Raw genomic sequence first — 23,360 nt, forward strand, 5'->3', positions numbered from 1 at the left:
CCTGATATTTTATGGCCATGGTGATTCTTTTCACAGCTTTTGGGTAATGAACATGGTCAATAAGTCAACCACGCAAAAACGAGAGAGAGAGAGAGAGAGAGAGAGAGAGAGAGAGAGAGAAAGAGAGAGAAATCTACAGGATATGAACCCTCACAGCAAGAGAAGAAGAATAAAAGGAGAAGAGGACGAGGAGAGGTTTCCAGGCTTATGTCTCTCTTAGAAGGGTCAAAAGAAGAGAAAACAATAACTAAAGTTCTCACTTTAGCAAAATAGTCTTGATTATGGATGTACAGATGAGCAATGCAGAAACTGAACGTGGTCTACATGAACTTCAAAAAAGCCACTCTCAGGTTTTTCACAAGATCCTTCACTACCATGGAGATTTCAGCTTCCATCTGCAAATTTATGGACATTGATTGGATGGGTACTCAACTAAATAATGATTAGTTTGAAAACTTTCGATATATGAGATTTAACTTAAATTACCTGAGCGATGATGGTAATATCAAGGGTGGAATTTCCAAAAGGCAAGACACTGCTGTTAATGATAGATAAGTTGAGATTCTCTACTTCATCTAGTATTTTTGGAACAATTCCTTGCTGTTTATCGCAATGGATTCGAATCAATACATCCTTATCTGAAACTCTCGCTTCAATCTCTGGAAGTGCTGAATCGGAGCCTCCATCGGAGTTCTCATCACAAGAAGAAGAGTCGTCATCAGCAGAAAGCTGAGACTTCTTCACGAGAACGACTGATTCCACGGTTCTCTTCTTGGTCTGTTCCTCGAGTACTTTCACTCGTTCTTGAAGTTGTTTCATATATTTGATAGCATCTCCAAGGACCGAAGCTTTGTCCATCTATAGAGTATATGAAAAACATTAGAAAATGGTTCAATGGAGGAGGATTGCGCCATCTATGAAGAAGAATAGAGTAATACCTTCTTTAGGCCCGGAACAATGGCTGAAAGAGCTATGAACCTCTGGCTAAGCTTCTCTCTCCGCTTTCTCTCGGCCAGAATATGATCTTGAGCATGTGAAGGAGTTCTGGTCATCGAGTAAGGCCTCTTATTAGTAGTTCCTTGGCGAGCCTTTATTTCATAATTTTGGTTCCCAATAGGGGCGACCTTTGAAATCAAAGGCTGGAAGTGCATATTTCTTGGAGATGCAGCCTCATCCTTGGGCTTCACAGTAGTGGAATCCAAATTCATGAAAAACTGCTGGGAATTCGCAGGAGCTGAAACTGATGAGGACTCAAAAGAAAGAATTTGAGGGGTATTAGAAGGTCTTGGTGATTTGTGCTCGGTGGTGATCATGCTCGAGTTCCAGCTGTTGGTCTTGTGCAGTTTATTGGGTCTCTCAGAGCTGGTTTGAGATGTTTCAATAGAGGAACCGCTTAAAGTTGTAGCGTTAGCTGTGGCTGTGGTGGTGTTTTTAGTATGGAAAGGAGGGTAGGAGGAGTAGCTCTCAGAAGAGAAAGATGAATGGAGGTTTTCTCCCAGTGCAGTTGCCAAGTTTTGTGTGGTCAACACATCAAGATAGTTGATATTGTATTCATGGATCAAGTTGTAATCATCCAACTCCTGTACATATGTAATCAACAAGTAGTCTCAGAAATGACCTCTTTTTAAAAAGATCCATGATTCTTTGCAAGAAAGTTATTAAGAATATATAGAATTTTATTTCAAAATTGGAAAAATAATCATATTCCACATATTTATACCTGCTCGGTAAACCATCTAGACGGTGCTATATCCATAAGTGCAGCTTATATTCTCAGGGGTTCAAGAACGACAGAAGCAGAAACTGTGCATGATTAAAGCAAAGGGTTAGATAAATGAAGCCCTAATACCATAAAGAATTTTTTATAATCAAGCCCTGAGGAAGCTAGGTTCCAATAACATGGGGAAAAAAAATCTATAATATCTGAAAATAGGAGGGGGAGAGAGGGAGGGGAACATTAATTTCTATAAAAAATCAGATCCTAGTCTAATTTATAAAGAAAATTTGTTTCAAAAATATAAGAGAAGATGCATCTAAAACTTCCATGGCTCTTGCTGTTAGAAGAGAAGAAGCTTACCTGTTATTGCAACTTCAAGTGACTGGTTATTGACTTTGCAAGTGCCCTAAAAGAAGATGCTGGGCATGGTACTCTTATAGTCGTGTGGATCCATGAATTCCTCTCCTACCCACGTGTGAAAATTTTGTCTTCATCATATGCAACTATTCAAATGGAGGCTTAGGTTGGCTCTCTCTCTCTCTCATTATTTGTTGACGTGAGGTGGAATAATGGATTATTTATCTTAAACAAAGACCCAATTTGATATCGCAAGAGATTTCGATTCCACAGGAATTAGAAAACAAAGATTATATTTCCTGTCCAAGTCCGCGAACCCTATAATGCCCATAAACCCAAAATCATTGCATTTTTGTCTTCTAGTCCCAATTAAAAATTGGTGGGCTCATGATGTGAAGCTTCAATGCCTTTATATATTTCGTAATTTTCAATGCCGTTAATTAATTATTTTTTGGGTGTTACCTTTCATATATTTATTTTCAATTAGTTTCCTTATAAGACATCCTATATACAATATAGAAAGGGCCAATCATCATAAGTCACTTTAGTTCCCATGACTTAGATCAGGTATGATCTGCCTACCATTCCTCGTTTATGGTTTCAGACGGGTCACTGGCAATCGGCATCATAATGTCCTCGCTACAATTTTTTTTTTTTTAAATTCACTTCTATCACTGTAATTTCCTTTCTGACCAAAAATTCATTTTAGTCCCTGAAATATGCTCTACTTGTTAATTGATCCCTTTAACAAAAGTTAGAGTTAATTGAACCTTTAACTCCTAAATTTAAATCAATAAAATCTCTTTTATTTCAATTTTAGTCCAATTAAATCTAATTTTCATAACGCTTTAACATGAGATTAACCAACGTTAAAAACACACTTCATTCTGTTATTTTTGCTGTTGCTTCTTCTGCACCCATGATTCAATTGGACTTGCGGGAGAGGAATTGCTGATGGCCTGCTTATAAGTAGTGTAGCATATTGTTCTGATCTCTGGGCATCAATTGTGGATGCTGGAAGATGGGTGTGTCAACTACGGCGTACCTAGTGAGGAAAGCAACGCAAAAGGAGAGGGTTCAGATCCTCTATAGCCAAGCTATCAAAGGCACTCTCAATTGGGCCGTACACTGTCACCTCTTCTATCAAGATGCCTCAAAACTTCGTGAGAAGTTCAACACCAACAAGCATGTGGACGTAATTGATAGAATGATTGCAGAAGGTGAGCAGTATAATAAGTGGCGGCGCCTTGATCCTTATATTGTTCTTTGGGCTCTTGGTGGTAGCAAGTTTACTCGAAACACTGCACCTTTTTAAATTGAGCTATTGTATGACTGTGATGAGAAGATAATGATTAAATCTCCATCTTTTTTCCATAACAATAAATAAAGATTGAGATGATCCATCATCCATGATTGCTGCAGAAGATAACGAGCAAATTCTAGCATATTGCATGTATTTATTGAACGAAGACAAATGATAGACAATATGAGATGCTATGCATTTTGTTTTTCTCTGAAGAAGGATGTTATGAAAATTTTATTTTCTTTGATTACAAAAAATAGTATTATGAATGAAATTTTAATGAAATTTGTTGCAAAATTAATTTTTTTATAGTGTATAATAAATTAAAGTAAAAGATTAAGACATTTTTTTAAAATAAATTAAAGATTAATTTATATAATAAGCAGTCTTATCATATTAGGTCAGGGCAACTTGAGCTGGTTGGCCATCACAAGCAAGCTATATCCTAGTGTGAATTTGGCGATATTTTTCTCAGTATGTTTATGGGCAAGTTATGTACATTGCAACACGGTATGTGTAATATTAAATTGACTTAAAGTTAATTATTTATATGTAGTGATTTAATATTAAATTAAGGTCTAACTCAAAATAATTTAATCTAAATTCAAAAAAAAAAATTTAAATAACTCACAATTCAAAATAACTGAAATCGGTGTGTAGGGCTATAAGCGAATCAAGCTGCTTATGAGCTATTCGATGCTCGATTTAATAAAAGATTAGCTCAGTTTAACTCATTTAAAAAATGAGTCGAGTTTGAGCTTCGTAGTATTCGACTCGTTTATAAGCTCACAAGTCGACTCGTGAATAGACTCATTTATAAAAATATTTATATTTATTATTTTATTTTATTATATTATAAATTTATTATTTTATTTTATGAATATTCTAAAAATAATATATTTTTTAAAATTATGATATAATTAATAGCTATTTGTAATTTAAATTTAACTTTTTATGAAAATTATTTTTTTTTATATGTGAACTAATCAAAATTATGTAGTTTGAACTCCATAATCCTAAATCTAAAACTCACTCAATAAATGAGTCAAGTTACTCACAAATTGCCCAAGACTCAGTTCGATAAACAATTTAGTTTGGCTCGGCTCGTTTAGAGTTCATTTTTTAAATGAGTCAAGTTTGAACTTTTAGATATTTGACTTAAATTCAATACAAATTGAGTTCAAACTGAAAAAATTTTGATGAACCAAATCTGAGTTCTTCAAAATTCAACTCGTCTTGATTGTTTACACCCTATCGATATCGATAGCAACGGCTTACCACATTAATTTCCTTGATAGTTTATTGATTTAAGACTATGAAGAAAGTACGTATGAATAGGGATAGTTAAACTCAACTTGATACGTGCCGTAGAAGGCTATGTTTGTCTCTTTAGTCTTACCATATATAAACGTTGAGCCAAAGAAAAGGAATAACTATCAATTCCAAAGAAGATGACATTCACATGGAAAAACATATATGTTATAATTAATAATTTCTCATCTCAAGCAACGCTTAAAGATGCAGAAACACACTTCTTTGCTTCACTGAGTTTACATACTCGCTTTCCTTAGCTTCCTTCGCTAATCAAGGTAAGACAGATCAAAATATGAAGAAGTTTATCACCCAATTTAGAATTCTTATGATGGATAGAATTCAATTTAAATGAATTTGTAAAAAATTCATTTGTTTGATCTTTAAATTATATTGTTTGAAATAATTGATAAGTGAAATAAATGCATTTATTTTCATATTTCGTTTTTATTTACAAAGAAATAAATATAACTTGAGGAAAAATGCTTTAGATATTTAATAAAAAAAAACTTCACAAAATGACTTAAATTTTTGTAAAATCATGTCACTTTTGACAAAGAAGTGCAGAGGTGAAAATAAATATAAAAATATTGGAGGATCGAACAATAATACTAGAATTTATAGGTGAAATTTTAATTTTAAAAATTTTAGGGAGAGCAAACAATAATTTTTAAAAAATATATATTAAAATTTATGAGTAAAAATGTAATTTTAAAAAATTTTAGCCTCCCAAATCATAATATAGTTCTGCCCTAATTTTTTTTTGTTTGTTTTACATGGAATATTAAGAGTCTGTTTGTTTTAATTATTGGATATAGCTGGCTGTTTATGTTAGCTAATGATTGGTGACTGATAGTTAATAGTAGTTGATATATGCTAAGTGTTTGATAAACTTTATTTAACTGTTTGCTATATATATATATATATATATATATATATATATATATATATATAGATAGAATTATTAATTTATTATATTATATAATTTATTAAACTATTAAAATAAATATATCGTACGAACATATGAAAAGTGCATAAAGAAGGGATTAAAAATTTTTTTTACATAATAAATTAAAATTAGAGATAAAATTAATAGAGTTCATTTTTGTTAAATAATAAAAAAATACACAATAGTTCACAAACAACTCTTACTTTAAAGCTAATAGAAACTGTAGCTATCATGATACATTTCAGTTGTCTATCGATTATTAATCATGTTTTCAAAGGTTTACTGAATATATTGATTCAGCTATTTGAATGCCTATTAATCACATATTACATCTAATAGCTGAACTAAATAACTCCTAAAATTAATTATAATCTTGCTTAGACTACTCCGAATTGGTAGGACAACTATCCTATTTTATTGGAATTAATATTGATTAAAAATTAATGTGAATACATATTTTATAAAAAAAACCATTCACATACATATGAAAATAATGTATTTGTGAAAACTTATTGATAATGTTTAATTATAACAATTAATACGGCCACAACTAACCAAGATTTCCATAATCTTCATAACTATTTTTAATCCTAATAAAATCAATACCTTAAATCTTCATGGTCAAACTAATGGCAAGAAATGACAAGCTATGATCTCTAGAAGGCCTAAAACTAATCATTGAAACTGTCATAATCATTATTATAATCCCAAAACTAAATATTGGGTTATGAAAGCAAAGAAGAATTTATAAGTTACTCTTCCTAATTAATTATTTATGTGCAATATTTATGCTTTTAATTAAATCCATTAAAAAGAAAAGCAATTAATCCTTCCAATTTTTATGGTCAACCTTTACCTTACAAAAAGCAAAAGAGATATGAAACTATAGTTTAGTTTTAGAGGTTGTAGAGAAAATAAATTGAGTATAATTTTACCTTAAAAATTAATTTAAGATGAGAAGATTTATTAAGTTATATTTATATATAGCTCAGATATCTCATCTTAAATTAACGTGAATAACACACCCTTCACGTTCAGATATGAATATCTGAAGCGTAAAATTTGCAAGCAAATATCTAACATAAAAGTATGATACATTTTGATATCACGTACAGAAAATGAACCGAATTTAATTCAACTCTAAAAGTTAACTCATAAAAAATAAGTTTTCTCAAATCATATATATAGCTTAAATACATCATTTTCAAATCAATGTAGAATGATAGAGGTAATAAATTTTAATATAATTAGCTAACTTATTCAAATTTATTTAATTTAAAGTAGTTTATAATTCATTTTATTTGCATAAAACTCAAAATGATTCAAGTATGAGTAATTTGTAAAATTGACAGTTTAATTAAAGGTCAAATCGATAATTTAAAAATTATTTATTTAAATTAATTTTAATATAAAAAATTAATCTAATAAATAAATCTAAAATGACTCATATATAATACAAATTGATCATGCATTTAATTGAAATCATTACCATATAGTAATTCGATGAATAATGTCAATCAATCCACGACCCATGATAATTTAATTCAAATCTATCCAAAAAAATCTAAATAATTCCAAATTCGAAATAATTAAAACTTAAATTCACCCGAGCTAACTCATGCCAGCTCTAGTTAGTTTACTCCCAAGCATGATGTGATATATATATATATATATATATATATATATGTTAGACCCAAATAAAATGAAATACCATAAAATGGAGCCATGTGGGAAGAAGATGGAGGCATGTGGTAATCCGCATTGAATGCGCGTATAAAAATGTACGGTTTGAGTCGGGTAATGCAAGTATTATTAATTGTGATAAATAAGCAGATTTATCATGTGCAGCGGCTAAAATTAATTAGTTGCAATTGACTAAGTATTAATTTAAGATTCATATCTCCCAAGAAAAAAAAAATTAAGATTCATATTCTATGGATAATTTAAAAAATATAATTAATTAAAATATTTGCTGGGCTCCAATATATTTGGTAAAGTGGGATTTGAAAGGTTATCAAAAATTTTTGGCCTGCTTGATTTAACTATTGAGTATAATTAATATTGAGTATAATTGATAACTGTTAGCTAATAATTAATAGTGAATAATTGATGACAGTTCATCTATGTTAAATGTTTGATAAAATTATATTTAGTTATTGTTATTAATATGTGAAATAACTAATAAGAGTATATGTTATATAATTTATTTTATTATTGAAATAAATATAAATTTATAAATTTATTATATTATTTATTTTATTATTAAATTAAATATATAATTATTAAATTAATATATTATATCATTTATTTTATTATTAAAATAAATATATAATTATTAATTTATTATATTATATTATTTATTTTATTCTTAAAAAAAGAAAATAATTAAATGCTTTAAAAAAATAATTAAATAACTTTAAAAATATAAATAAAATAATAAAATAATTATTATTATTGATAAAGAAAAAAATTTATAATTAATTTTAAATTTTATATATAAATAAATATTTTATATTTTATATTATAAATAAAAAATATTTTAATAAAATTAAAATATACTAATAAAAATTTTAAAATTATAAATAAAAAAATAAAAATATTAATAATATTAATTTTTAAATTAAATAAAAAATAATATAATTAAAATAAAAAATCAAATCAAATCACTTATCAAATACACCTAATAAATGAATCAATCACCGTCTTAAATCAGCACGAATAATGGAGCAGTGTTGAATGGGTTTTGGCTGTATTTAGGACTGCTGGAAGAACAGCAGCACTTGTTACTCATTGAAGGGCTCGGAACTCTTTTGTCTTTTGCAGCCATTTTGGTCTCTGAATCCGTTCAGGTGGCAATTCTTGGAGTGTTGTTGGGTATCATCCAACCACCAAAATTATTTCTTTTTCTTTTCATTTAATTTTTTTCCCTTTAATTTTCTTCCCTTTAACTAATTAGTGTCTTGATTCCACTTTAAGGTGAAAATTAGAGCCTATCCTGTCTTGATTCCACTTTAAGGAGAAAATTAGAGCCTATCCTAATTTGATTGAGTAATTGAAAATATATTATTCATTCGACAGATTCTGATTCAATTACTTATTTAATTTTCTACTAAAAAAAAGTGAAAATTAAAGACTAAATGATAGATATATTGTGATTAAGAAGATTTAAGAAAAAACAACACATTAAAAAAGCATAATAAAAAAATTCATATTAAATTAACCAAAAAATGTTTCCAATTCTAATTTTTGGCTAAAGTAACAAAATTAAAATGATAAGCTAAAATTAAAACAAGCATACAAAGATATAGATCTTTTGAAGGCCAATAAAGAAAGACTAATCTTATTTGTAACCGATAGAATTAATCCAATTATTAATCCTAATTGCCAATTAAATTTTGATACAAACAAGTAACTCCAAGAGATCTAAAGCAAATGGGGATATCTAAATATTATTCGATTTTGTGGCAAATTAGGAGGAGGAGGCTTGAGCTACATGATTTTTTTTTTTTTTTTAAATTAGCTATATGATGTTTCTTAATTAGTAAAGAAAGTGTAAACTAACCCACAAGTAGAATAAGACACATTGTCTTCCCTCAAACCTATATTCCAATTTATCATCCGAACCCACATATTTTTTTACTATCAAATTTGAAATTCTGTTTGAAAATTATGATTTTATAAGAATTCAATTTAATTAATTTATTTTTTTATCAGTTTTATATTTATAAATTTAATAGAGAAAAAATTAAATTCTTTTATATAATTTAAAAAAATTTTATTTAAAAGAAAGAAAAATTATTTTAAAAATAATATAACTATGTGGGAATTAAATTGAATTCTTTTTTCTTACAAATAATTTTTTTCTAAACGAAGCCGAAATGATTCTCACAATTATATAAAGGTTGATTGAGAATAATATCTGCAGAGGTTTTCTTTGCAGGAAAGAAATGTAGAAGAAGCTCTTAATTACTTACTTTTATCATCTTCTGGCGAAACTAATTATAGGAACACGTACCAAGGGCTATATTTTTTAAATTATATATTTTGAATAGCAAATGATGAAGAATTCAAGAAGGAACTCCACACAATTATCTAGGATCATAAGGCATTTCTTCAGCTAACTCCTTTGCCCACCAACCAAGCAACCATATTGATCTAGCTCAAGAATCAGTCCATATCATTTTCAAATAGATTCATCACCTCCTTCACAAAAATTATTTCATTTTGGTCTGGCTTCTTTTTCGAAAACTCTTCCCTTTTTCAATTCTTTTCCTATGTAGGTAAACTGGATTCAGGCTGATAACTTGTATTGCGTGTGGTGGCTTATTTACCCGAGTTTGGTTTCTCTTTGACCTCCGCCCTATGGATTCAAACTCTTTTTTCCGGTCCATGGGTTCATTTAAGTAGATTATGAGAATAATTGTCTTAACTTATCTATATTACACATACTGTGGGGAGGCAGGAGGAGGGGAGGGGAAAACATTGGATTTGTCAAAAATGCTCTCCATTTTTTAAATTATTTTCTTTAATTTAATATTTAAATAAATTTAAAATTCTTGATCTACTTATATTATAACTTCATTAAATATAAAATTTTATAAGAGGTAATTAACTAAAATAAAAAATTAATAAGAGAAAAATAAAAAAATACAATTAAATATAATCTATATTTTATATAATTATAATTATATATATATATATATATATATATATATATATATATATATATATATGAAAGAGGGGAAAGATTAGGATTTTTCAAAAATGCTCTTTATTATTTATATTATTTATAATTATCTTATTTTTATTATTTAAATTAATTTTAATTTTTATATAAATTTAAAGTTCTTGTTTGTCAAAAAAAATAGTATATAAATATGTTTATATACAATTATTATATTACAATATTTAAATTTAATTATATATACCATTGTTAGATATATAAAGATTATGAATTGCTATTATTTATATTTTTAATAAGAGAACTATATGTTTGAATTTGATCCTAGCTAATAAAATCATTCTAAATTCGTCTCAAAAGAAAAGAGAAAAAAAAAAGTATCACATATATGGACTATATTGATAAATTAAATATTTAAGCAAATTTATTAGAATAAAGAAATTTCGAAGGATACACGATACATAAATTAAACATAACGTGAACAAGCCGAAAGATAATGAGCCTGACTAAGATGAAGCAAAAGCCCAAAACCATGTTAACCAAAAGCTAGGTATTTAGATACTAACAATAGCAGGCAAAAAAATGAATTCAGATTGTTTATTGAAACCCTGCTACGCCAGTGAGATTGCTCCTGAAACGGATATGCGAGGATAGAGGCGAAAGATGATAAGGGAAGGAGAACCATGAATCCAACACTTGAGACAACAAAAACTTTACCAGCCCAGAGTGGAACATCTCCTATAAACCCAAACTGATGTGCTTGAAATTAGAACGAACACTCCCATCATAAGTGAATACAAAACTAAATAAGCAAACTCGAGGGCAATTTGGATCCAAAAAGATACATGTTTTGAATCAAGATTCTCCAAGAGGAAACAAGACCAATTGACAAAAAAAGAAAACCTAGGAGAGACGAAACTAGCATAAAAAATGTAATAAACCAACCACAAAGCCAGGCCAGACTGGAATAAGACAAAACCTCAGCAAGAACAGCCAAAAACCACCTGAATCAAGCTTAATAGCAAAGCTAAGCAGACGTAGAGATACCAAAACACACAACCTTAGCAAGCAAAAGAGATAAAATGCAGCTCAGTAACACCCAAGACCACTTGAAGCCTCCCACATTGTCCTATCTGACTTAATTTGGTTAGTGAGAAAATGCACCACAGTATCATTTGGTTCTGAAAAACTTAAACCAAGTGTATAACATGAGAAAGTACTTGGTTATAACATAAGACACTAAATGCATGTTTGGCATTGAAGTTAGAAGGCCAAAACTATTTTTTTAGGAAAAAAAATCACTTTAGATGTTGTTCAAGAAATTTAGTTTTGAAGAAAGTAGTTGGTTATAACATAAGACACTAAATGCATATTTGGTATTGAAGTTAGATGGCCCAAACCATTTTTTTAGGAAAAAAAATATCATTTTAGATGTTGAAAAAAGAAATTTAGAAAAGTTATGTTATTATTTTAGCATTCTTATAATTAAAATTAATTAAATTTAATTTTAATTTATATATATATATACACACACTATTGTATTTTAGATTTAAGGCAATGGTTGTTTTGTAGTAATTTATAATTATTGCCTTTATATATATAAGACAATAGTTTTGTAACAATTTAAAATCGTTACAAATTGATTGATAAATTATGTAAAATATTTAACAAAATTGCTACTAAAACTATTAAAATAATAATGATATATAGTTATTCAAAGTAGGTTTTTGTCCATTTGGAAAATATGATTAAACCGCTGCCCTATGCTATGGCAACGAAGATAGAAGCAATAATTTTCAAACCATCGCCAATAACTTTTGGCTACGGTTTAAGCATGTAAGGTAGTAGTTTTTTACTATTACCTTAGATCCATTATGTAGTAATGTATATATATTTGATGAGGACTTCTCAAGGCACTGTCTTTGATGCTTATGAAAGATTTTTTTTTGGTCACAACTATTTCAGGAAGAATCATTTGGAAATGTTCTTATTCTCATGAACAGAATTGACAATGATTTTCTCACTTTGAAACCTCAGGTAAGGTATGCTTAGTAACATTCTCATCCATTCATTCAAATGATATCTGAAGTCTTTCTTTTGAAGTCAATAAGCTTGATGATGATATATCACTACAAAAAAATATCGAAACAAAAACCGAATTTAGAAACGGATTTATGTCGGTTTGTAATTTGAAACGGATTTTGAAACGGAAATTGAGAAGAATAGATTAAATATATCAGAAACTGATTAGAAACCGATTTGAAACTGAATTTTGAAACGGATGCATATCGGTTTTTAAATTGCGCGGCTTGATTTGGCAGCAAATTTAATATCGGTTTAGAAATCGATTACAAACCGAAATCTGAAACCGAATCATTTTCCGTTTCTATTTTGAAGGCCCAAAACTAGTTCTAGAAGTTAAATTTAGAAACTGATTACTTTCGGTTTCAAAAATTAAAATATATTTAGAAACCGATTTATATCGATTTCAAAATTAATATAATTCTATTTTATTTATTAAATTTTAAAGTTAAAATAGAAACCGATTCATGTCAGTTTCTAATTTCTTAATTTACACTTAGAAACAGATAGCTTTCGGTTTCAAAATTTACATACTGTATATTTTAAAGTTAAATTAGAAACCGATTTTTATCGGTTTCTAATTCCTTTATTTATATTTAAAAATTAATTACTTTCAATTTCAAAAATTAAGGGGTTGTCCAATTATATTTAGAAACCGATTACTTTCGGTTTCAAACTTAATCTATCTTTTATTTGTGGAATTTAGATTTCCCTCTAGGTTTTCTGATTCTAAGCAAGCTCACTCTCGTTTTGGCGTTCTCCTTTATTTCAATGGCTTCACCAGAACCAAAGTGCCTTCTTCTCTTGTCAATTCTTATTGCTATCCTCTCCTTTTCTGCCTCCATTAGGCCCTACAAAATCCTCTTCATCTCCTCTTACTCCTTCTCCATAAAGCCCCTTTACCCTAACTAGACTTGTGACCACCTTTCCTCCACTAGATTTGTCACCGAAATCACCCAATGACGTTCCTCATCTGAGATATCCCTCAATCATCGGGTTTTCCATCCTGGGTTTTCCTCCATTCGATATCACCCAAATATGTGACTAATTGTGGAAAGAAAAAGGAAATTAGAAAGTTCATTGCTAGTATTAGGAGCAGGCAATAGAAATTAGAAACCAAAAAGTGTCTATTGAAAGTTCAAGTCAATAGAAACCAAAAAGTGTCAGTTTCTAACTTGAAACAGATTTAGAAACCAAATTAATTCGGTTTCTAATTTTAAAACGGAAATATCTGTTTTAAAATGGTTTCAGAATTTGAAACGGATTTCATAATCCGTTTTTAATTTATTTAGAAACCAGCAGATTGTAAACCGAATATTTCGGTTTCAAATCGATTTCTAATTGAAATTAGAAACCGATTTTCATTGATTTAAAACCGATTTTTCGGTTTCAAATTCCCTTTTTTCTTGTAGTGTATATGGATAGATGCTAAGCATGCATTTCCAATGTAATGCGTACAGAGGAGAAGATGTGTGTGGAAATTGGAAAAAACCAAAGACGAAGATATTCTCAATGAAGAGAACATTGGCATTTTTCAATATGGCTAACAAGACAAAATCCCATGAGAAGTTAATTTTGTTGCATATTCCATGGCAAAATAGGGGTTATATCGTAATGATGATTTTATTATTCTTCTCTTGTTTGCTATTACATTTGGTTATTTATTTCCTGATTTTGATTTAATAGATTCTAATTGTTTTCACCCTCCTTTGTTTTATATTGCATTGTTGCTTTAATGATTATTTCACATTTAAGGTAATTAAGTTTTGAAGTGAAGAATTAGAAGGTAAGAAAGCTTATTTGCATATAGGCTATTCTTTCATGTGTTAAAATTTTAAAGGTAAACAAATTGTTACAATGTTAAGATAATAATCATTAAAATAAAAAGTAAATTTTCCATTACAAATCTTTTTATGTAAAATTCTAATAATCTAAAATTTTAATTAAACTAAAAATTGAAAAATTAAATCGCTAGACTTTTTTTTCCTAATATAAGTGTTTATTGACTTTTCTATATAATAATAATAACACAATTTTTTTTTCTTTTTTTTTAGATTGTCACTCATTTATATACGCTTAATTAATTGGATTTATTTTACTCGAGAAATATATTTATTTTGTTTATTAATAATGATTAAATGTATATAGTCAATAATTTATGCATCTCCTCTTATATTTTCTCACTACTTCTCATAATTTTTTCAGTTTTGTGTGTTAGCCGCTTACCATACATTAATCTATATATTTAATAAATTATTTTTATTTTAAATAAATAATTAAAACTTCTTCAGTATTATTTTTAATTTTGAATATAATAAATAAAATATTTACTTAATTAAATATTTAAGGTACTAGCTATACCCAAGGACAAACATTTTGTATTTCATTGTTACTTATTGGGTTAATACTTCTATTATGATAAAGCATTGAGCATTCTTTGAGCTTTATTTTTTTAGTGAAATGTTATGATGTAACCAATTTGAGACCGAAAAGTGAATGAACATCATCAATATAAAGCTCACATTATTAAGCTTCTTCAAATAAACTCTCCGCTAAAATGGCCCAGCGATTTTGATTTGACTCTCCTTTCTTTTTCTATTCTTTACCAATTTAGTCCCATCAATCCAACACTTTCCAAACACATTTTAGTGATCAAATACCGCACTTGTTTTCCTTGTTGAAGAGCAGTTACGTTTCCACAGGTCAGGCTTTCAAGTTGCTGGTTAGAGTATGACTAGTTGTAATCACATTGCAATCCCAATAAGTAGTCTTAATGCCTCCTCATTGCACTTGTTCTGAGAATACCCAGAGATCATGGTATTAACCAGAATAATATAACTCTCTGCAATCTCATCAAATAACAAATACAGCATTGTTTATTCTTCCACATTTTTAATAGCAACTAATCAAAGAGCTGAAAACAGATTAGAGTATCTAGTAGCTATGAAAACCATTCAGAGCAGCGCAAAGAATGAAACTTTCATTTGACAAATGAGTTCAAGGCATCATTGGCATCGCCATGCTTAGATGTTGTATAAAAACAATTTTCACATTGCATGTTACGAGTTTGCCATGCCAAATCCAGAGACCGTTGAACCATGGTTCTATAGAAAACTGGAAATTCGTTAAGAGCTTCTAATCGAACTCCTCAAGTTCTCATCAAGATCAAGAACTTACGTGTCGATGGATTCTCCCGGACGAGGGATTTTAAGTGGTGGGGCAGCAACCACTTTCTAAGAAAGCACTACTTTCCCTATGAATAGGGTTTTTAAAATCGAAGGCTGGTTATAGTTTTATGCCCCATTGAGAAGATGAACAAAATGAATTTAACTTATACAACACATTAAGCACTACCAACCAGACATTCCATGCTGATTTGCTTAGCTTCACTTTGCAGTTCAAACAGAACAAAGCTATCCAAAAATGCAACAAATAGCAGCTAAGCACAGGACAGAGGGAGACACAGAGAGTGACTCTAGCCCTCTAGTCTCAAAACATGATAGAAATGCTACTTTTAACATTAGCTCATACAAATCACAAGTTCTAGAGTTCGTCTGTAACCAGGCAGTTGGACAAATTAAAGCTGCTACAAGGCATTAGAACAAGGACCATAAAGTGATCTCATGTAGAAAAGGCACGAGTCTGGCAAAAAAATGCAGAAGCTTTTCATCCTTGAGGGTCAAAATCTTCACTTACGCACAGATTAAATCATGTTGTGGATCTACAACCAGAAAATTAATCATTCTCTTCCCAGAGTCCAGATCCCCAAGCTCGTCATTGCCAAGAGCACCAGACGCAATCATGTTCTGGGTGGGATGACATGCTACTGATATAACAGTGTCAGTATGACCTTCCAATTTCTGAACCACCTTCCTGGTCTGAAGTTCCCACAAATATACACAATTATCCTCAGTACCACTGACAATATACTTCCCATTTGTTATAGAAAAGGCAGATGAAATGCAGAATTTCGAATTAGTATGTCCAGTGTATGTCTTCAGAAATTTCCCTGTTGAGAAATTCCAAAGCCTCTACAGATAAAAAAAACAACAGACCAAATAAGGCCACCAAGAAAAAATTGAAAACTATTTAAAGGAAAGAGAAACTGGAAAATCAAACATAAAAATAAATGATTGATTTCAACAAGCAATGAGCTATACTGTCTATGTTTTGGTTATTCTCCTTTATACCAAGTATCGAAAGAATGCAAAACCAACTCTAATATGCAAACACAACTTAAGCAACCAATAGAAAGTAACATAAAACCAAAATAAATGGGTATTAGGTATTATGTCTGACATAATACTCATGGAAAATCCTTTAGGTGCTAAAAAAAGAGCCCACAAATGGACCACCAAGATTATCTCACAGTAGCTAAGTTACATATCAACATGGCAAATAAAAATACAAAGTTTACAATTTAATAAATTAAAAAAGATGATAGAATATAAAGCTCTAGACTTCATAACACCCAGAAATCAATTAAACAAAATGCACACCATAAAGCAAGGACGGCTGTCAAGGAAGAAAGGTTACCTAATTCCTTGTGACAGAACGAATGATAAACAATGTGAAGACTCCACCAACTAAATTCAATACCAAAAATTTGATTCATATAAAATTTATATTCAAGTGCTCTAGCGTAGCCCAGGAAATAAACAAATATACATGTCACAAATTGATAGACTTTGAGTAACACACTCACACACAATGAAAATTGAGAGAAATACCCTACAAGATTTTTATTAACTGAAAACTGAAACTAAAATAAATGGAATTTATGGGCTATTCCTAAATCCAATAGGAATATAAAATTATTATTTAGGAAGCTTAGATAAACCTAGATACTTAGGAATCCTAGATTAAATGGGAAAAAACTGCATCCTAAGTAAAACAGGAAACTAAAATAACTAATTGACTGATTCAGAATAACAAAAATAAATCCTACCAAGAGTTGCAAAGCTCCTAAATTAATTCTAAACTAATTTCCACAGCTGCCACTTAACATAATTGGAAGTTCTAAGTGAAATAGGACTGCTAGAGACCTGCGTGTAGTACAGAAAAGGTTTGTCACATGAACAAATCCCAAAGACAAATGATATTTAATCCAAAACCTCAAAATACTAGCTTTGAAAAGAGAAAACTTTTATTGAATAAATCTGAAAAACTTCCACATAATGAGAATAGAAAATGTGTTTATGGAGCTTATAAATCCTAAACTAAGTAGGAAATAATTTAAAACACCTACACCAAACAGGGACAAAGCTTTTAAAGTCCTAAACTCAATAGGAAATAAGCTATAACTAAATAGGAAAAAAATATATAAGAAAAAATGATTCCTAGTTGTAATAGGATTGGAAGTGTTCATTGAAGTTGAAGTTGAAGGTACCCTTCAGTGCAGAATGAAGCTCTTTACTGCCCCCTAGCGTGGATTGCAGACCGATGAAAACTGGAATTCTGATTGTTACATGGGGTACCAGTGTGGAAAAGAGCCTCTCCACTGGGTACCAGTGGGGCTCTCCAGAATCAAGAATTGCAACTTGTTAGGTACCGCATCATTCCATTAGATAAAACAGAAATGTAACAAAATAACATAGATACTAAAAAGCATCACCTTTGAGTTAAGCGGGCCAAATATTTGTGTTGGGAGACAGACAAGCCACCTCCAATCATGAAGAAGCAAAATTAAGAATTTGTTAACATTTCTAACAATAATAGAGCAGGTAGACGTGGATATATGCTTAATTGGCCTTAACAAAATAACCCTCACAAACTCCATTTTCTAGCTTTATATACATGATAGGGTAGAGAGACTAGTGAGAATGGCTGAATTAAAGCTTCAATGCCCGAGAATTAGAAAGCAACAGAAACCATTCTAACTCCCAACAAAAATAATGTAGAAAGTTGGAGATTATGGAATAGGGAAATCACAAATTGTGATAATGGAATCATATGATGCTTGCAAGATAACAACCCACCGCATGCACTGATCTCCTTCATCTAAGAAGGGTAAGAAATCTATAAGTGCACAGAGAATTAAGCACAGCACAACTTGCAAGAGGATTCCAAATACCATTATACTTCCTACATATGAAAGTGCATATCCAACAAGTTGCCAATATTTTACTTTTTGGAATATAACCAAAATTAGAAATGTAAGGTCATCATGGTGCATTGAGAAATGATTTGTCAACATTGAAACAAGTTACAAAATGCAGAAATAAGAGAAGTAGTATATAATGGAATAGGGGCAGGGTTCTCAATACAGGAAGGCATATGCATAGACACAACAACAAACCTTAAGTTGTATGCTTTCCCGGTAGTACTTCCTTTTTCTTACCCCAACTATGACCATCTTCACAAAGATTCGAAGGACTATTTTTCTAAAAAGAAACAAGATCCACCTGTTTAAGAACTCTGTGTCAGCAAGCAACACAATAGTCTAGTAGACTTGAACAATGAAGAAAACCTTTGTCAAAATTATATATGGAATGTTTACTGGGTAGCATTAGAGGTGGCTCTGAGAACTGAAAATTTGCATGATTTTCTAATATGAAGAACACTTATGAAGACTTCAGCCAACATGTTTGAGCTTGTAGAAACACTTCAAAAATGTCAAATCCAGAGGCAAACAGAAGACACCTGCCAAACAACTTCCATCTGAAATGTTGTTTAGCCTGACAAAGCAAGCAACTAAACCTTTATGCTAATAAATTGCAGAGAAAATGTACCCTTTAATTTGGGTAATTTCTTAGCCATAATGCTTCACTGCCTACCATCTCTCGAGATATAAACTCTAACTCCATATTTAACTAGGAAAATATGGTTTATTTTGCAGATTTAGCCACTATACCCTTACTACTAAGGGTGAAAACAGAAGTATGGATTTCGTCTCATATGAATGTCACATCCAGTTTGTATCATTGTATCCTTCAAGGAAAATGGAAATCCAGTGTATAATATACCATAATTCATGGCACCATTCAAGTATTTAAGTACTTTCATCAATGCATTCTAATGATCATGACTTGGACTATGAGTGTATCTACTCACTCAACATATACCATATTCAATACCAGGTCAAGAAAACTTCATCACATGCATCAAAGTACCCGATGATTTGTGCATTCTCATATCCAGACACTTTTACCTTTTTTGACAAAGTGATCCTTCTTGGGATAAGCCTTTCATAGGCCAAAAGTTCTAGATCATTTGTGGCTCCTTTACCGCAGAATGGACCAACATCTTCCATGTTGTCACCATTCAGTCTTCAGACTCGACTTCTCTAGCCCCTCAAAAATCAACTAACCTTGTCCTTTCTAGACCTGCTAAACTCTGTTGTAATGTCAAATTCATTGTCCTTAATGACTCTCTAAACTAACTTCTGTAGAACTTGGACTAGAGGAATTCTGATAAGAGTTATGTGAATGAATATTCACTAATTTTAATGACAGCATCTTGATTTTGAGAAGTAGCGCATGTTACATGCAAACAAATTTCTCTCATGTATGTTTCTTAGAGACTCAAGAAGTGGACATTCCCTATTGAAAAAGATGTTACCGTGGACATTAATATGTTACTCGATCCATAAAGCATTAGGTCTTGGTGAAAACAATGAAATACCACAAAACTCTTTGATATAAAGTGAACAATATCATATACAGGCAAGTCAGAGAAGTGAACAATGTTAGTGTATGGGGATGTTCATCCAAAGGAGGCAGTAGATAAGAATCTTGAAAATTTGTGGGGAGGGGTATGGGAAGAATTTATTCAGTACAACCAAACAACGGTTGTATTCTAAAATTTCCAGGTAGGAAGTCTTCAAGATTTCAGAGAGCAAAAAGAAATAATTTGTTTTGAAGTATAATCTACATGTCAAGTTCCATATTTTATTATCTTGATTGATAAGAGGATAAATGCAAAGGTCAAAAGTCAGCATAAGTTCTTGCATCTTCATTTTTTGGTTCCGGAAACTTACCCAACTAATTTCTCTATGCTGAACAAGAACTCTCTTATACAGCATGCTCGTATACCCTGGCAAGACTGAGTAAAAATGTGAGCAAATAAAACACGTTTACATTATCATCCATTTATCTTGTTCTTTAATTTAGTGTAACTGGATGGATAAGTTCAGAACCTTTTCTTTTCCCTTTATTTTTTCAGTTTAACACTTACATTATATAATTCCCATAGAATTTCATCAAATGAAAAAGAAATTCTCTAAAATGTCCATAGCACATCAAGAAACTTGAAAGGTATGGAAAAATGAGTAAGAGTCCCCTGTGAATATAGGTATACTTATGGGTCCAGCATCCAATCGCTGCATCTCTGAAATTTTCAGTTTTGTTCTCCATGTGCATAATAACCATTAATTAAAAGCTTCAACATTTCCAACCTACGAAAACAATGTCAACACATAGAACTCCAACCCCATGACACACTAACTGCATTCAATAGAACTTTTTTCACATTTTAGTTAGATCAGGCAATTGGGAGTACAGATTGAGAGAGGTGCAGCAACTTTTAGTAATACTAGGCGCACATTCATGTAATTATGTAAAGGTAGGTGGATATTGAATATTTTCTAATAGTTTCAAGCTTATTCAAAGATTTCCACACCAAACATGCAGAAAGCTGCAAAACAGGAAACAGGAACATCATTAGTGTGTTTATGAATAAAATGCTTGGAATAAAAATCAACACACCCATTAATCCTACAGGCTTTGATCTAGCTAATATGTGGGCACTTCTACATCATTCTACAGGTTTTGCAATACAAAAGAATTTCTACAGGATTCAACCATGGTAATTGAGCGAGTTTCTTGAAACTGATAATTAATATCATATCCTGAAAGAGCATAAAACAATTAAATTATGTTAAAATAGAGACCAAAAACAACTTAAATCTTCCATTGCTTACCTGACTGTGACAAATCTTAAACCTAAACATAAACCTAAACCCTTTCTTGTAAAAATTAGAAGCAACAGACTAGAGAAATTGTAATGTAATTCGTATGAAACAGATTTACTTACCAATAATTCACAACATAACAAACATCTTATCTGCATCTGTTGAATTGGTATGAAACCATCTGTTGAGTTCCATTCTCAACTATCTCACCAATAAGTTGTGTTGCTGATAATCGGTGCTTGAGAAACCCTTGAACAATTGAATGCTTCATATGATAATCCTTCTATGCAAAGTCTTTTATGCATAAACATCAATCACTTTAACATCAAAAAGGACTTTGCAAAGAAGGATTACTAAATGAAACATGCAAGGCGATGTAAATCATAAAACCAATACAACACAAAGGCAAAGAGAAACAAATCAATAGATATAAATTCTCATTCTGAGTATTAAGTATTTATAATAGAATTATTAATCCGATTAGAATTAGATTTGAATTTCAAATAATAAAATACTAATTAGGAATCAAAAACCAACTGGACTTCCTAAATTGAATAAAATTATAGTTCCCATAAAAGTCTGGGAATTTCTAAGAGATAATTTTTCATTAATGGTAACCGATTAGGTTAATCGCAAAAATTATTTTATTTAAATTTATTTAATTAATATTATTAAAATTTAAATTTATTTTAAATTTAATTAAAATTTATTATTTATTATCTAAATTTATTTTAATATCAATTATTATTATATAAAAAATATTTAAGTTCATTTAATTTTATATATTTTAAATAATACTTTATATAAAAAATTATTTTAATTAATAATTTATATTTTAAAATTTTAATAATTTCACAAAATATTTAAAATTTATTTTATATAAAATAAAATATATAAAAATTTATAAATATTATTATAAAAATATATATTTTATATTTAATTAAATATTTATATAAATAAATTTAAATATTAAAATTTAACCGAATTAAATAATTTGAAAAGGTCGATCCATTACTATTTTTATTCTGCATCACAAAGTTAAAAATAATAATAATAATAATAATAATAATAATAATAATAATAATAAAAAGTATAAGAGAGCACGTGAATTAAGGATGCTATACGGTATCATCAAAGTGGATGAAAGAATATTCTCAATAAAAAAATCTGGATAACAAAAGCAGATTTGAATTTATATACTAAATAGCTTTCAGAGGTCTAGCTTCACGTGCGTCAATGGGAAACAACTGGTAAATAAAAGGGAAGGATATTGAACGGTGCGCAATACCGTTGAAAGTGGAAGCATCCCTAAGGGGACTTGGGTCTAGGTTAGGTTAAATCTAAGATCAGAACCGGTTTTAAGCCAGAACTAAGATTCTGAGATCTGGGCTTGATTTCCTCCTCGACCCTCAAATTGGACCGAATCAAAATCGATGATTCAACTTGAAGGTGCGGTCCACTTTGAAAAATAAAAAAGTGAAGTTCTCATTAAATCCTCGTTAGTTCTTAAAATTTTATTAAATAAAATGTTAATCAATTTGTTTTAGCCTTAATTAATGAGATTAAATAATATAAAGAATGGAAATTATAACGATTAAATAATACAAATAATTAAAATTATATAAATTAAATAATATAAATATTAAAAGATAAAATAAGTTGATTAATTTTTTTAAAAAATAAATTAAATAATTTGATTTTATAAACTAAAAGGGTATTTTAATTGAGTTTAAAACAAGAGTTGATAATGTTAATGTTAATAAAATAAAGAGACTTGATAATAATTATCTAAAAAAAGTAAAATAAAAAACCCTTTGGATTGCATCAAATCCAGAGCTAACTGTGCAAAACCAAAATTACTAATTGGAATCTTTTTTGGACCGGATCTATATTGTTTGATATAATTAGAGCTTTCTCAGCCACGAATTGAAATTGTCGGTTCCGACCTGAAGCTGACGCACAGCACTTGTGATAATGACAAGGACGCTTACCGCAACCAAAACATTTGGTAATTTTATAAATCAAGTGTTCAGATCGGTTGATTGATTA

At 29.9% G+C, this 23,360-nt stretch overlaps 3 protein-coding genes across 13 annotated transcripts; 1 reads left to right on the top strand and 2 right to left on the bottom strand.

Moving 5' to 3' along the window:
* Window positions 1-320: 320 nt before the first annotated feature.
* LOC131169569 (transcription factor bHLH18-like) lies at window positions 321-1,756 on the bottom strand. The gene is made up of 4 exons (XM_058128755.1): window positions 1,721-1,756; window positions 939-1,580; window positions 487-858; window positions 321-395 (listed from the first exon to the last, which is right to left on the bottom strand). Exons 1-4 carry the CDS (start codon window positions 1,754-1,756, stop codon window positions 321-323), a joined length of 1,125 nt encoding a protein of 374 aa, XP_057984738.1.
* Window positions 1,757-2,960: 1,204 nt separating this feature from the next.
* Window positions 2,961-3,389, top strand: LOC131169570 (NADH dehydrogenase [ubiquinone] 1 beta subcomplex subunit 9-like). Its single transcript, XM_058128756.1, has one exon. It carries the CDS (start codon window positions 3,096-3,098, stop codon window positions 3,387-3,389), a length of 294 nt encoding a protein of 97 aa, XP_057984739.1. The 5' UTR covers window positions 2,961-3,095.
* Window positions 3,390-15,743: 12,354 nt separating this feature from the next.
* LOC110646194 (COMPASS-like H3K4 histone methylase component WDR5A) lies at window positions 15,744-21,876 on the bottom strand. Of its 11 annotated transcripts, none has more exons than XR_009140412.1 (4): window positions 21,434-21,876; window positions 18,699-18,804; window positions 17,790-18,063; window positions 15,744-16,431 (listed from the first exon to the last, which is right to left on the bottom strand). XR_009140412.1 is itself a non-coding variant. In XM_058128493.1 (3 exons), the coding sequence occupies exons 2-3, from the start codon at window positions 18,753-18,755 to the stop codon at window positions 16,093-16,095; spliced, it is 396 nt and encodes a 131-aa protein (XP_057984476.1). In that variant the 5' UTR covers window positions 18,756-18,804; window positions 21,434-21,866; the 3' UTR covers window positions 15,898-16,092. The 11 variants fall into 11 exon arrangements, 5 of the variants coding, with proteins under 5 accessions (XP_057984476.1, XP_021655265.2, XP_057984477.1 ...); XR_009140411.1 differs by lacking the exon at window positions 21,434-21,876 and adding an exon at window positions 20,379-21,175; XR_009140410.1 differs by having other exon boundaries at window positions 17,790-18,804.
* Window positions 21,877-23,360: the final 1,484 nt, after the last annotated feature.

The sequence above is a fragment of the Hevea brasiliensis genome, chromosome 10 (assembly GCF_030052815.1).
Source record: "Hevea brasiliensis isolate MT/VB/25A 57/8 chromosome 10, ASM3005281v1, whole genome shotgun sequence".
NCBI lineage: Eukaryota > Viridiplantae > Streptophyta > Magnoliopsida > Malpighiales > Euphorbiaceae > Hevea > Hevea brasiliensis.